The sequence below is a fragment of the Salvelinus alpinus genome, chromosome 31 (assembly GCF_045679555.1).
Source record: "Salvelinus alpinus chromosome 31, SLU_Salpinus.1, whole genome shotgun sequence".
Classification (NCBI taxonomy): Eukaryota; Metazoa; Chordata; class Actinopteri; order Salmoniformes; family Salmonidae; genus Salvelinus; species Salvelinus alpinus.
The window spans coordinates 20,080,665-20,095,428 of record NC_092116.1 but is presented as its reverse complement, the minus strand read 5'-3'; the positions used below and the strand labels follow the sequence as shown (position 1 = coordinate 20,095,428).

General features: G+C 43.9%; 1 protein-coding gene across 8 annotated transcripts in view; it reads left to right on the top strand.

The window, feature by feature from the left end:
* Positions 1-1,951: 1,951 nt before the first annotated feature.
* The window catches only part of LOC139561420 (Fc receptor-like protein 5), a 34,073-nt gene continuing 21,260 nt past the window's right edge, over positions 1,952-14,764 (top strand). For 4 of the 8 annotated variants that reach the window (XR_011672131.1, XM_071378493.1, XM_071378492.1 and 1 more), the window contains exons 1-2: positions 1,952-2,052; positions 11,248-11,333. Coding sequence is in view for 7 of the 8 variants with exons in the window: in XM_071378493.1 (XP_071234594.1) it covers positions 11,303-11,333 (31 nt within the window). In the remaining variant the exon portion in view is untranslated. Of the gene's footprint in view, positions 2,053-3,015; positions 3,124-11,247; positions 11,334-14,764 lie in introns of those variants that run through there. The other 4 variants (XM_071378494.1, XM_071378495.1, XM_071378490.1 and 1 more) reach the window with 4 other exon arrangements.

Sequence of the window (14,764 nt, the reverse complement as noted above, 5' to 3'; positions counted from 1 at the left end):
CGACCTACTATAACAGTTAAGATAGAACACGTAGCTATAGTTTGTTATTAAAAATGTATATTTACATAATGCAGCTTTAACACTTATTTTTTAATTAAATATACATTCAGCGAAATTACATTACCAAGAGTAGCACTGCAGATACTGAGATGAGCAAGATGCAGGACTTCTCTCACACAGTCACACACAGTATCTGCACATATGCACAGGTTCACTTCACTCTGTTCACAGTGTCGTAGCCACGGGACCAAAACAGGAGAAGTTGAGCCTCATGCTTCAACACTCTTAGTTGTTATGGAAATTGAACCACTATGCAGTTTACTTTCTACATCTACGTCATATCACTGAGTCTACCTTTAAACTCCACAAGCTTTTGACTTATATTCATTTTGAAATACTGTCTACTAAGTATTTTGTGAAAAAAAAGGTTTTACAGCAGATGTATATTTTCAACATGTAAGTATTTTGTAAATCATTTTCAACATGTAAGTCTTCCGTGAAATGGTTTCAGTAGTTGTTATAGGAGCCAGATGAGCGTTCCACTACGGAACTTAAAAGGGAGAAGGTATGTTGTGTTTTGTATTAATTCTCATATCAAATAAAAAGTGATTCCCCACATCATTGAATTGCTTTGAAATATAACTTGATTTAAGTACATATTAACTCTCTGTATTTCTGAGTTGAAACAATACATTTACATCTTGACTGTTTCTATACATTTCTTATTATGTAAAGCAACACTTAACAAACCCTCTATGCACCACAGTGCAGTCAGTCTTCTGTAAACCAAATTCAGATAGACTTCTACTGATATGAACCCACACAGAAGTGTTCCATGTCTGTACTATTATGATGAGATAGAGAGAGGAAGGACTAAGAGGGCAGACCCAGTAGACTGAGGGCTTATGCTGTTGCTATGTGACCAACGACCATATTAGTTTCTATATTGTGATCCACTAGAATGTGGAGTAGTTACAGGCCTGTCCCTGAAGGGGGCGGTAAGAAACCCCAGATGTGTACTTGGCTATACCCACTAAAGGTGAAGTCTGACTGCTTTTCCCCTGTAACCTTCCTCTCTCTATTTAGGTTTGCTCCTTCACATGTTGTACGTATGTCACACACACTACAAAAAAACACTTTCACATATTTAGAGGTAAATTGTTGGAAAAAGCTAAAATGTTTTGATTCATGTACCCAGTTTTGATACTCCTCCCATCTCTGGTTTGTGGTAATGGATGTGTATGCCTCTGACGTACACACACACACACACACACACACACACACACACACACACACACACACACACACACACACACACACACACACACACACACACACACACACACACACACACACACACACACACACACACACAAAATAATTGAACAATTACCCTGATACACATCACATAAACAACACAATAACAAATACATATCTATATCAGTATTTAACTAAACATATCCCTCAGAACCATCTGAGTAATGAAGGAGTTAGCTAACTGTGGTTTTGACACATGCTATTACTGAGCAGTAGTGTGTGTGAAGAGACGGGGTGAGGAGGGGGAAGGAGGTGGGGGTCTAGGTGTCTATTTGTGGGCTGTGGAACGAATGAGGTTAGCACCCTAGGCTTGTATGGAGGTCTACACTCAGTAAGGGATATCTATTCTATCTATCTTTCTGTGCATTGTGGGTGGAAAGATTAAACAACCATCTACACATTCTGATATCAAATTACAAGCTCTGATCTCATCTCATCTCTATTCTCATTTCACCCTCCTTCTATCCAATAAAGAGGAAGGAACCAGTGTGAGGTCATGTAGCTAATCATAAGAAGTTAGTATGAAAATAAACACGCCAGCAACTGTTACTCTTTTTTCACAGTCTTTGTACATTTCTGTAGAATGCTTCTGTCTATTTCCCTGTGTGACGGTAAAGAGGCGTGAACTAATCCGTCTGTCATCATATAGGAAGTAGAGGTGTTTGTCAGAAGAACTGTAGTTCAGAGATCATCGTCAGGACAGAATGGAGCACACCTTGCTCTGTGTGTTACTCTGTAAGTACTGAGTGAGTGTGTTTGTGTATGAACACTAATTACCTGATTTACTAAGCCTTTGATGGAAAAAAGGAATAACACAATGTAAATGAAGACAGTTTCAATGCTTTAGATGTTGTGTGTGTTTTATCCCTAATTGATAAACCAGTGCAAATGGTCATTAGTAAATGGTACTAAAGTGGGATTTCAGCAAATATGGAATAGGTCTACAGATGTAGGATCTTAATTTGATCACTATTTTGTGGCTAAGGTTTGTCCTGCACCACTGGAAATGCAGATGAGCTTTGTGATTTACATAAACTAACTGAAAACTAAATTAACAGTATTGCACTTTTCATATAGCCTACTTTTGGCCAGCTAATAGCCTAACCACCAATCAAGCAACATTTTGGACTTAAACGTTCAAATCCTGTTGCTGCAGGATTATTTTGCTGTGACAATATAGTTTATATTAAGATCATATATCTGTATATGAGGTGGGGGTGAATGAACATCCTACATTGAAGTAGCATCTTTGTGAGAACCTGAGCTTGTATAGCAGATGGTGTGGTGGTGTGGTGTGCATTTAACCAGGTCACCACTCAGGAACTACAGAGTAGCTCTAACTCAGTGGTTGCTAAATGTGCTGTCAATGACAATGAATGCAAAATGCTATATTTGTTGAATGTGTTCTAGTATCAAGTTGTGATTATTGTAAATGGTTGAGAGTTCCATCTCTACAGTTATAGTAAACTGTGCTAAGAGATTAATGAGTGGTGTTTTGAATATTTTGGTCTCTGTATTCTCTCTGTGTGCAGAACATTTGAAATGTATGAATATTATGAAAGCTTCAGTCCCTAATTCAAACTATCACCAAATGTTCCCCCTTCCACTTGTTGTGGTATATGACTGAGGGATGGGGCTAGGGAAATTCATTCATCTACGTTGTTTACAATAATTGCAAAATAATAACCGTATATTTAAGGTTCTCTTTCAATGATTCGTTTCAGTAACTCTAAATGGGAATTTATAGGAACGCCTACTCTCAGAAGAAGCGTCTGTTGGAGACAGACAGGTAGAGTGGAGAATGAGGTGAGCCACTCACCTACTTAAAAAGAGACAATGTCCCGCCCTCTGATTATTCTGACTTTTTATCACGAAGAGCATTACTCTCAATCTCTCCTCAGATTGACTGGATCCCTGTTTACTGCAACCCTCTAGAGTCGATTGACTAACCAGTGCATCAATCTAAGTTACATAACAAAAACATCCCCATTCAAATCTGTCTGTTTAAGCTAGATATATCGGTTTAAGCTAGATACATCCACTGCATCCGCCAGTGTCACACTTCCGGTCTTCTCACGTAAACATCTGTAGCCTATTACCACTCTGTGGAAAGGTGAGACTCTCATGAACATGATGGTGTTGTCTGTTTTGCTCATTGACCCCCAAAGGTACCAGGAGACTCGTCTGAAGTTGGTACCATTGATGTGCCAACTTCAGAACACTGCTCACTTCAGGAAGCCATTAGCCATGAGGCATCTAATGAGCTAGCTCATGCCTGTCAAGGCTAATTCACAGCAATGCTGAAATGTATTTAGTTCGCCTTGCATTGAGTTGCTTTTTGCCTATAAACTGAACCAGCCCCACTCTGTGGTAATTCTGCCAACGTGAGTTATTTTGCTAAAAGTGTCTATTTTTGATAACATCTCTTTGACACCACTACCTCTGGTGAGCATGAGTCGCCTGGCTTGTACACAGCTTCTTCTCATAGCGGAGAATTGATGTGCACGCACAGTTACTCACAAATGCTGTCTATTGTTACGAGTGCGTACAAGATTCAGTTTGCTATGAAATTATTTTCTACTGGGTTCAATATTTTCAATAGCCAACGGCAACAACAAAAGCCTCGACCATACAGCAGAAGTGTGACATTCACAGGAAAGAATGTGAAGCCTTCAACTTCTGCATGCCCCACAGACCCGGGCCCCATGGCAGCCTGTTTGTTCTGTGTTCCTGCATCCCGCCCCAGCCTCACAGCTCGGGGGGGGGCAACAAGCTGGCCTTAGGGACTGAGGTCCCGGCGACGCAGCAGTCTGACAATTCTCAGGCTAGGCCCCTGAACCAGGCCAAACCTGTAGGGAAGCTGTCCTACGCTGCAGCAAGGACAAGCCCCTCTAATTCTCCTAAGAGAGGTAAGAAGGGTCGTCCAACCTAGGGCATAGCCCTGGAGGCTGTGGAGGATAGAGTGCAGAGCCTATGGCTCCCTGCCCTACCCTTTCTCTTCATGTTTAATATTAGTCACTCCTTCCACTCTCTGAGTTTTGCAGCAGTGGGAAGGCAGGGCTGCGTTAAGACAAAACCCTATTCTCTGTGCAGCACCTGACTTCAGTGGCTGTGTTGTGCTCACATCAGAAAATGGAGGACACACACTTTTTGTTCCCCCCAAATGCCCATCTCCCTCAGGCTCTCCTCGTGGCACTTTCTCATGTTTTCATCCAGGGGTGGATTCAGCATGTCAGCCCTCCCTCCAGTCTCACCAACACACAGAGCAGGAGGCTAATATGTCTTTCACCCTTCACCATGGCCCTTTTTGCCTCTAACTGTTGGCGCAAACAATCACAGTCAAGGGACTTCTTTGTCATTTGCAGAACTGAACACATTCAACCGAAATGTGGCTTCCGCATTGAGCCCAAACCCTCTGAATCAGAGTGGTGAGGGGGGCTGCCTTAATTGACAACCATGTCTTCTGCGCCCGGGGAACAGTTGTTGTGGGGGTTAACTGCCTTGCTCAAGGGCAGAACGCAAGATTTATCCACCTTGACGGCTCAGGGATTCAAACAACCAACCTTTCAGTTACTGTCCCAACGCTGTAACCGCTAGGCTACCTGCCGCCCCTCCGTTTTCCTATCAGAGGGCGCTGTTACTCTATACAACAAGGCGGGTGAAACCATATTGCCTTCCCTGTTCTACGGGAGAACAGGTTTCCAGCGCTCACTGTTAAAGCCCCTCAGCCCTTTTAAGGATTCTGAGAGATTTTTGGGGGAAATGCGACTTGACGCTGTTATGGATAACACTCTCTTTTGAGCTAGAGATCAGTCAGTATAGTCATTTCTTACTTTACCTCTGGGTCTTAGGGAAGAAGGGGGGTTGTGGTTTACTTCACCCTCATTGGGCGGCAGAGCCACAGACAGCTATTTTTTTATTTTTTTATTTCACCTTTATTTAACCAGGTAGGCTAGTTGAGAGCAAGTTCTCATTTGCAACTGCGACCTGGCCAAGATAAAGCATAGCAGTGTGAACAGACAACACAGAGTTACACATGGAGTAAACAATAAACAAGTCAAAACATGGTAGAAAAAAAGAGAATCTATATACAATGTGTGCAAAAGGCATGAGGTAGGCAATAAATCGAATAATTACAATTTAGCAGATTAACACTGGAGTGATAAATCATCAGATGATCATGTGCAAGAAGAGATACTGGTGTGCAAAAGAGCAGAAAAGTAAATAAATAAAAGCAGTATGGGGGGTGAGGTAGGTAAATTGGGTGGGTAGTTTACAGATGGACTATGTACAGCTGCAGCGATCGGTTAGCTGCTCGGATAGCAGATTTTTAAAGTTGTTGAGGGAGATAAAAGTCTCCAACTTCAGAGATTTTTGCAATTCGTTCCAGTCGCAGGCAGCAGAGAACTGGAAGGAAAGGCGTCCAAATGAGGTTTTGGCTTTAGGGATGATCAGTGAGATACACCTGCTGGAGCGCGTGTTGCGGGTGGGTGTAGCCATCGTGACCAGTGAACTGAGATAAGGCGGCACTTTACCTAGCATAGCCTTGTAGATGACCTGGAGCCAGTGGGTCTGACGACGAACATGTAGCGAGGGCCAGCCGACTAGGGCATACAGGTCGCAGTGGTGGGTCGTATAAGGTGCTTTAGTAACAAAACGAATGGCACTGTGATAAACTGCATCCAGTTTGCTGAGTAGAGTGTTGGAAGCTATTTTGTAGATGACATCGCCGAAGTCGAGGATCGGTAGGATAGTCAGTTTTACTAGGGTAAGTTTGGCGGCGTGAGTGAAGGAGGCTTTGTTGCGGAATAGAAAGCCGATTCTTGCTTTGATTTTGGATTGGAGATGTTTGATATGAGTCTGGAAGGAGAGTTTGCAGTCTAGCCAGACACCTAGGTACTTATAGATGTCCACATATTCTAGGTCGGAACCGTCCAGGGTGGTGATGCTAGTCGGGCGTGCGGGTGCAGGCAGCGAACGGTTGAAAAGCATGCATTTGGTTTTACTAGCGTTTAAGAGCAGTTGGAGGCCACGGAAGGAGTGTTGTATGGCATTGAAGCTCGTTTGGAGGTTAGATAGCACAGTGTCCAAGGAAGGGCCGGAAGTATATAGAATGGTGTCGTCTGCGTAGAGGTGGATCAGGGAATCGCCCGCAGCAAGAGCAACATCATTGATGTATACAGAGAAAAGAGTCGGCCCGAGAATTGAACCCTGTGGTACCCCCATAGAGACTGCCAGAGGACCGGACAACATGCCCTCCGATTTGACACACTGAACTCTGTCTGCAAAGTAGTTGGTGAACCAGGCAAGGCAGTCATTAGAAAAACCGAGGCTACTGAGTCTGCCGATAAGAATATGGTGATTGACAGAGTCGAAAGCCTTGGCCAGGTCGATGAAGACGGCTGCACAGTAATGTCTTTTATCGATGGCGGTTATGATATCGTTTAGTACCTTGAGCGTGGCTGAGGTGCACCCATGACCGGCTCGGAAACCGGATTGCACAGCGGAGAAGGTACGGTGGGATTCGAGATGGTCAGTGATCTGTTTGTTGACTTGGCTTTCGAAGACCTTAGATCGGCAGGGCAGGATGGATATAGGTCTGTAACAGTTTGGGTCCAGGGTGTCTCCCCCTTTGAAGAGGGGGATGACCGCGGCAGCTTTCCAATCCTTGGGGATCTCAGATGATACGAAGGAGAGGTTGAACAGGCTGGTGATAGGGGGTGCGACAATGGCGGCGGACAGTTTCAGAAATAGGGGGTCCAGATTGTCAAGCCCAGCTGATTTGTATGGGTCCAGGTTTTCCAGCTCTTTCAGAACATCTGCTATCTGGATTTGGGTAAAGGAGAAGCTGGGGAGGCTTGGGCGAGTAGCAGCGGGGGGGGCGGGGCTGTTGGCCAAGGTTGGAGTCGCCAGGAGGAAGGCATGGCCAGCCATTGAGAAATGCTTGTTGAAGTCTTCGATTATCACGGATTTATCGGTGGTGACCGTGTTACCTAGCCTCAGTGCAGTGGGCAGCTGGGAGGAGGTGCTCTTGTTCTCCATGGACTTTACAGTATCCCAGAACTTTTTGGAGTTAGAGCTACAGGATGCAGATTTCTGCTTGAAAAAGCTGGCCTTTGCTTTCCTGACTGACTGCGTGTATTGGTTCCTGACTTCCCTGAACAGTTGCATATCGCGGGGGCTCTTCGATGCTATTGCAGTTCGCCACAGGATGTTTTTGTGCTGGTCGAGGGCAGTCAGGTCTGGAGTGAACCAAGGGCTATATCTGTTCTTGGTTCTGCATTTTTTGAACGGAGCATGCTTGTCTAATATGGTGAGGAAGTAACATTTAAAGAATGACCAGGCATCCTCAACTGACGGGATGAGGTCAATATCCTTCCAGGGTACCCGGGCCAGGTCGATTAGAAAGGCCTGCTCGCAGAAGTGTTTTAGGGAGCGTTTGACAGTGATGAGGGGTGGTCGTTTGACCGCGGACCCGTGGCGGATACAGGCAATGAGGCAGTGATCGCTGAGATCTTGATTGAAGACAGCAAAGGTGTATTTGGAGGGCAGGTTGGTCAGGATAATGTCTATTAGGGTGCCCATGTTTACGGATTTAGGGTTGTACCTGGTGGGTTCCTTGATGATTTGTGTGAGATTGAGGGCATCAAGCTTGGATTGTAGGACTGCCGGGGTGTTAAGCATATCCCAGTTTAGGTCACCTAACAGAACAAACTCTGAAGCTAGATGGGGAGCGATCAATTCACAGATGGTGTCCAGGGCACAGCTGGGAGCTGAGGGGGGTCTGTAGCAGGCGGCAACAGTGAGAGACTTATTTCTGGAGAGATTAATTTTTAAAATTAGAAGTTCGAACTGTTTGGGCATAGACCTGGAAAGTATGACAGAACTTTGCAGGCTCTCTCTGCAGTAGATTGCAACTCCTCCCCCTTTGGCAGTTCTATCTTGACGGAAAGTGTTATAGTTGGGTATGGAAATCTCAGAATTTTTGGTGGCCTTCCTAAGCCAGGATTCGGACACGGCAAGGACATCAGGGTTGGCAGAGTGTGCTAAAGCGGTGAGTAAGGCAAACTTAGGGAGGAGGCTTCTGATGTTGACATGCATGAGGCCAAGGCTTTTTCGATCACAGAAGTCAACAAATGAGGGTGACTGGGGACATGCAGGGCCTGGGTTTACCTCCACATCACCCGAGGAACAGAGGAGTAGTAGGATGAGGGTGCGGCTAAAGGCTATCAAAACTGGTCGCCTAGAGCGTTGGGGACAAAGAATTAAAGGAGCAGATTTATGGGCGTGGTAGAATAGATTCTGGGCATAATGTGCAGACAGGGGTATGGTGGGGCGTGGGTACAGCGGAGGCAAGCCCAGGCACTGGGTGATGATAAGAGAGGTTGTATCTCTGGACATGCTGGTCTCAATGGGTGAGGTCACCGCATGTGTGGGGGGTGGGACCAAGGGGGTATCAGAGGTACGGAGAGTGGAACTACAGGGTCCATTGCAAACCAAAACAATGATAACTAGCCTGAACAACAGTATGCAAGGCATATTGATATTTGAGAGAGACATACAATAAGGCATAAAGTGATTGCAGGTCTTGATTGGGAGAGCTAGCTAAAACAACAGGTAAGATAACAGCAGCAATAACAGGGTGCTAGTCTAACACAGCAACAACAGGTAAAAATGGCGGCGACTAGGCAGAGAGGGTCGGATTAACTACACACAGATCCTGAGTTAAAGCACAGAGCCGACAGATAAAACACAAATAAACAGAATGGAGTACCGTGAATTAATGGACAGTCAAGCATGCATCAGCTATGTAGCCAAGTGATCATAGTGTCCAGGGGGCAGCCGTAGATGGAGCAGGGAGGCCTCCACTAAGCTAGCACGCGGCGTTTAAAGTTAGTAGCCCGGGGGGTGGTCTGCTCAGACGGAGGGGGTCTGCTCAGACGTGGAAATGTCGACAGAGAATCCAAGCCAGATGGCGATGGCGAAAGAGAGGTTGTGAATTGTAGAATTGTGTTTGCTAACTGGTGCTAGCTTCGTGGCAGTGGCACTAGCTACAAGCTAGCTGTGAGGATCAGAAGTAGTGGCTCAGGGATTACGGCAGGAATCCGGCGTTGTTGTCGAGAGACAGTCCGATGCTGGTAAATTGGTGAGTAATATCCAGGCTAATAACAGGGCTGGTGTCTGTGCAGAAGGTAAAAGCTACTAGCAGCGGCAAAAAAAAATGGCTAAATTAGCTTGTAGCTGGTATTGTAGCCCAAGAATTCGCTGGTAGACCTCTTCAGCTAGCCGGCAGATGGGCCTAGCTCGAGGCTAGCTCAAGGCTAACTGGTGCTTGCTTCGGGACAGAGGTGTTAGCCAGTAGTAGCCACTCGGTTGCAGCTAGCTAGCTGTGATGATACGGTGTAATTGTCCAGAGCTTGCGTCAGGAATCCGGTGATGTGGTAGAGAAAAAGCAGTCCTATATGCTCTGGGTTGATATCGCGCTTGCAGACTGGCAGGTATTGGCCCGGTATTGAAGCTGGCTGTGTCCGAGTTGAGGGTGAAGACCGCAGCAGTGGCTAACTGACTACTAGCTAGTAGCTAGTTATCTGGCTAGCTTCTGATTGGGGTTACGGTTCTAAAGTATAAAAAAATAGCAGGTCCGTACCACATTGGGTGAGGCGGAATGTAGGAATGTATATTCAGTTCCTAGATGGAAAGTGAAATTAAAATATATACGAAATGTATACGAAAAATACGAAGACTATTTACACGGGACAGGACAAACAAAGACACGTCCGACTGCTACGCCATCTTGGATGATCTGGTACTCCCCTAGAGAAAGAAGCGAGTTCAGATTTGTCATCGTCATGGTGGGACCAGTAACGCAGCAAAAGTGGCTAGCTTCTAGCCCAACCAGTTCAAAAGACCCATATTACCAACATTTTTATCTCCCTATAGCGAATCACCGGAACCACATTTTATATTCATATACCACGTCGTGAGCCGTTCTAAAACTACTCTCCCGTCATTAACCATTTGTTTACACTTTGTTCAGTCACCTGACATTTTAAAGAGACACTGTACAATTTTCAATGTAACGCATCTCAATAGGAAAATAGTGCCTTTACACAATTTAGAATCCTAATATCCACAAATTACTGTAATTTCAATGACAGGTATTTGGAAACACTTTTTAGCTTTTATAATAAACAAATGTCTTTACAGTGTTACATATTAGTTTCTAGGGCACACCATGTCCTTCAAAAGTAACTAGAATTCATAGCAATAGATCTTGGCAGCTATCATCATGCAGGGTTTATAACCTAGCGAACAAAGCAATTCTCTATGGTGCGTGCACAGGCGTGTGTGCACATGTGTGTTTGTTATAAAAACAACTTTATTTAACTAGGCAAGTCAGTTAAGAACAATTTCTTATTTACAATGACGGCCTACCCCAGCCAAACCCTAACGGCGCTGGGCCAATTGTGCGGCACCCTAAGGGACTCCCAATCATGGCCGGTTGTGATACAGCCTGGAATCAAACCAGGGTCTGTAGTGATGCCTCTAGCACTGAGATGCAGTGCCTTAGAACGCTGCACCACTCAGGAGCCCTGTTAAGTTAGGGGGTGGCTAAAGTTGTTATATTTCCTGTGTGGGCAGCGGAACAACTGAGGTTAGCTGGCTAGGCTTGCTACTTGACAACTTAGCAAAGGGCCTACAAGCATCTATTCTATTCTCGTTCCATCCTCCTTTCCTCCAATATAGAGGAAGGAACCAGTGTGAGATCATGCAGTGTGGGGCCATACAGAGAAGTTGGTCAGAAAATAAACACGCCTTTAACCACTACTATTTTTTCTCACAGTCTTCGTACATTTCTGCAGAATGCTTCTCTCCATTTCTCTGTGTGACGTTAAAGAGGCGTGAACTAATCCATCTGTCATCATATAGGAAGTAGAGGGGTTCGTCAGAAGAACTGTAGTTCAGAGATCGTCGGCAGGACAGAATGGAGTCCACCTTGATCTGTGTGTTACTCTGTAAGTACTGAATTAGTGTGTTTGTGTATGAACACTAATTACCTGATTTACTAAGCCTTTGATGGAAAAAAGGAATAATACATTCATGTAAATTAAGACAGGTTTATGCTTTAGCTTTTTTGTTTTATTCCCCTTATTGATAAAACAGTGCAAATACTTATTAGTAAATGGTACTAAAATGGGATTACAGGACATGGTAAGTCTCTGGCCTTTTTAAAGCTGCAGTCCGTAATTGAAACTACCACAAAACGGCCACTTGTTGTGGTATACAGCTGAGGAATGTTGCTAGGGGAATTCATTCATGTACATTGTTTGTTTACAGTGATATTGTTAACAAGACTGTGGCACTACCCGTATGGAAAAACACATGAATTTGACATGTGATCTCATGTTATCACGTGATCTTATGAGAAGTTACTGCGATAACAAAATTAAAAGTTGATTGGATTGATATAGTGCTTTTCTACTAACTGAGTTACTCAAAGTGCTTTACATAGTAGGGGAAACTCACCTCTTCCACCAGCAATGTGTTGCACCCACCTGGGTGATGCAAGACAACCAGTTGTGTGTCAGAAAGCTCACCACACATCAGCTATTAGGTGGAGAGGTGAGGAGTGATAGAGTGCCTTCAGAAAGTATTCATACTCCTTGACTAATTTCACATTTTGTTGTGTTACAGCCGGAATTCAAAATGTATTAAATTATGTATTTTTCTCACCCATCTACACACAATACCCATAATGACAAAGTGAAAACATGTTTTTAGAAATGTTTGCAAATCTATTGAAAATGAAATAGAGAAATATCTTACTTACATATTTTTTTTGCAGAATTTCTTGCAGAATTACTTTACTGTGTTGTTGCAATCAGGACGCATGTTGTGGAATATTTGTATTCTGTACAGGCTTCCTTCTTTTCACTCTGTCAATTAGGTTGGTATTGTGGAGTAACTACAATGTTGTTGATCCTCAGTTTTCTCCTATCACATCCATTTAACTTGAACTGTTTTAAAAAGTCACCATTGGTGAAATCCCTGAGTAGTTTCCTTCCTCTCTGGCAAGTTAGTGAGGAAGGACACCTGTATCTTTCTAGTGGCTGGGTGTATTGATACACCATACAAAGTGTAATTACCAACTTCACCATGTTCAAATGGATATTCAAGTCTGCTTTTTTATTTTATTCAGCCCATCTACCAATAGGTGCCCATCTTTGAGAGGCGTTGGAAAACATCCCTGGTCTTTGTGATTGAATCTGTGTTTGAAATTCACTTCTCAACTGAGGGACCTTCGAGATAATTGTCTGTGTGGGGTACAGAGATGAGATGAGGTTGTCATTCAGAAATCATGTTAAACACTATCATTGCACACATAGTGAGTCCATGCAACTTATTAAGTGACTTGTTATGCACAATTCACTTCTGAACTTATTTTTTCACGTGAAAATGCAATTCTACAGAGAGTTAGGTTTTCCCATGTGAAAGTTTTTCACACGTGAAATTGTTGCAATTCACATGTGAGGTGGAAACGTAATTTTTCTCTCGTTAAAAGGTGGTGTTAATATGAATTTAATACATGTGAACATATGGTTTCAAGATCTACCTCACATGTCTCTGGTTTTCACATGTGAAAATGTCAGCTCAAAATGTGAAAACAGCAGTGCAATTTTCATGTGAAACTGCACATTTCACCAGAGTCTTTTTTGCAAGGGATGTAATTAAATGGTGTAAGAGTTTTAAGGTGAGTGACATGCTGTACATTTGACATGATCACTTCAATATGACCCCACCTGGGATTTGAAACTCACAACCTCTACATTTGGGGTACGCTGATCTTTCTGCTGCGCTAACAAGTCTGTACAGTCGCATTCTCAGAAGTCCCCCACAGATTAATTACCTATACATCTACGCACATCTGCCATCTGCACCTCTATTTTGCACCTCTATCAGTTAATCTGACTATTCTGTCATCATTGATTTAATTTACTGGATTCAGCAATTTGAGTGTTTTCTGTATAATTGTCTAATGTTGGTGGGGCATATTATTCTGTTTTAATGTTACTCCTGAATAACTATGAAAAATATAATAGGTTTTATTGAGTGTATTTTGAACAAAGCTGAGATTTACAGTAAAGTTCAACGTTTAGGAATACAGGTGAAATCAGTTATTGACACAGAAACGGTGCCGTGGAAGACTGGAATGCCATGAACCAAGAGATTGTGAGTTTTAATCAAATCACATTTTATTGGTCACATACACATATTTAGCAGATGTTATTGCGGGTGTAGTGAAATGCTTGTGAGGACATGTTGCATTTAGATTAGATTAGTTGTTTATTTAGTCACATGCATAAGGTCACAGATGTAATTGCAGTGTACGGTGAAATACTTCAACTCTGAGATCCAACAGTTCAGGTGTAAATTAAACAATAATATAAACATTAAAAATTATATATACATATTTACAACTGTGACAATGAAAAATACAAATGTCCTTTAGGGTGTGGGCAGGGTAATTGTCGGTATCAGGCTGTGATGCAGTTGACATACTAGGCTGTAATGCAGCCCGACAGTATGCTCTTGATGGTGCTCCTGTAGGGAACTGTGAGGCCCCTTGGGAAAAGGCCAAATTTTATCAGCCTCCTGAGGTTAAAGAGTTGCATTCGAGCCCTCCTCACCACGGTGTCTGTGTGGTTTGACCATTTCAGCTCCTCTAACATATGTACGCCAAGGAACTTGAAGTTTTTGACCATCTCCACGGCGACCCCATTGATGAGGATGGGGGCGTGTCCAACCTGGTTCCTCCTGAGGTCCGCAATCAGCTCCTTTGTTTTGCTGAAGGTCAGGGAGTGGTTGCTTACCTGGCACCACATCGGCAGAGTGCCTACCTCCTCCCTGTAGGCTGTCTAGTCGTTGTTGGTAATCATCACTACTGTTGTGTCGCCAGTGAACTTGATGGAGTTGGAACTGTGTGAGGCCATGCAGTCGTGGGTATACAGGGAGTACAGCAGTTGACAGGGAGTACACAGGGGAGTATACAGGGAGTACACAGGCACCCTTGTGGGGCCCCTGTGTTGAGAATCTGTGTTGATGAGGTAATGTTGCCTATCTTCACCACCTGAGGGCTGCCCGTCAGGAAGTCCAGGACCCAGTTGCAAAGGGAGGAGTTCAGTCCCAGGGCTGTGAGTTTTCTGGTGAGCTTAGAGGGCACTATGGTATTGACGAGCTGTAGTCTATGAACAGCATCCTCACATATGCATTCCTCTTGTCCAGGTGGCTGAGGGCTGTGTGCAGTGAAATGGAGATTGTGTTGTCTGTGGATCTGTCGGGGCGGTAGGGGAATTGGAGAGGGTCGAGTGTGTCGGGGAGGGAGGATGTGATGTAGTCTTTGACAAGCCCCTCAAAGTATTTCATAATGATGGAAGTGAGTGCAATG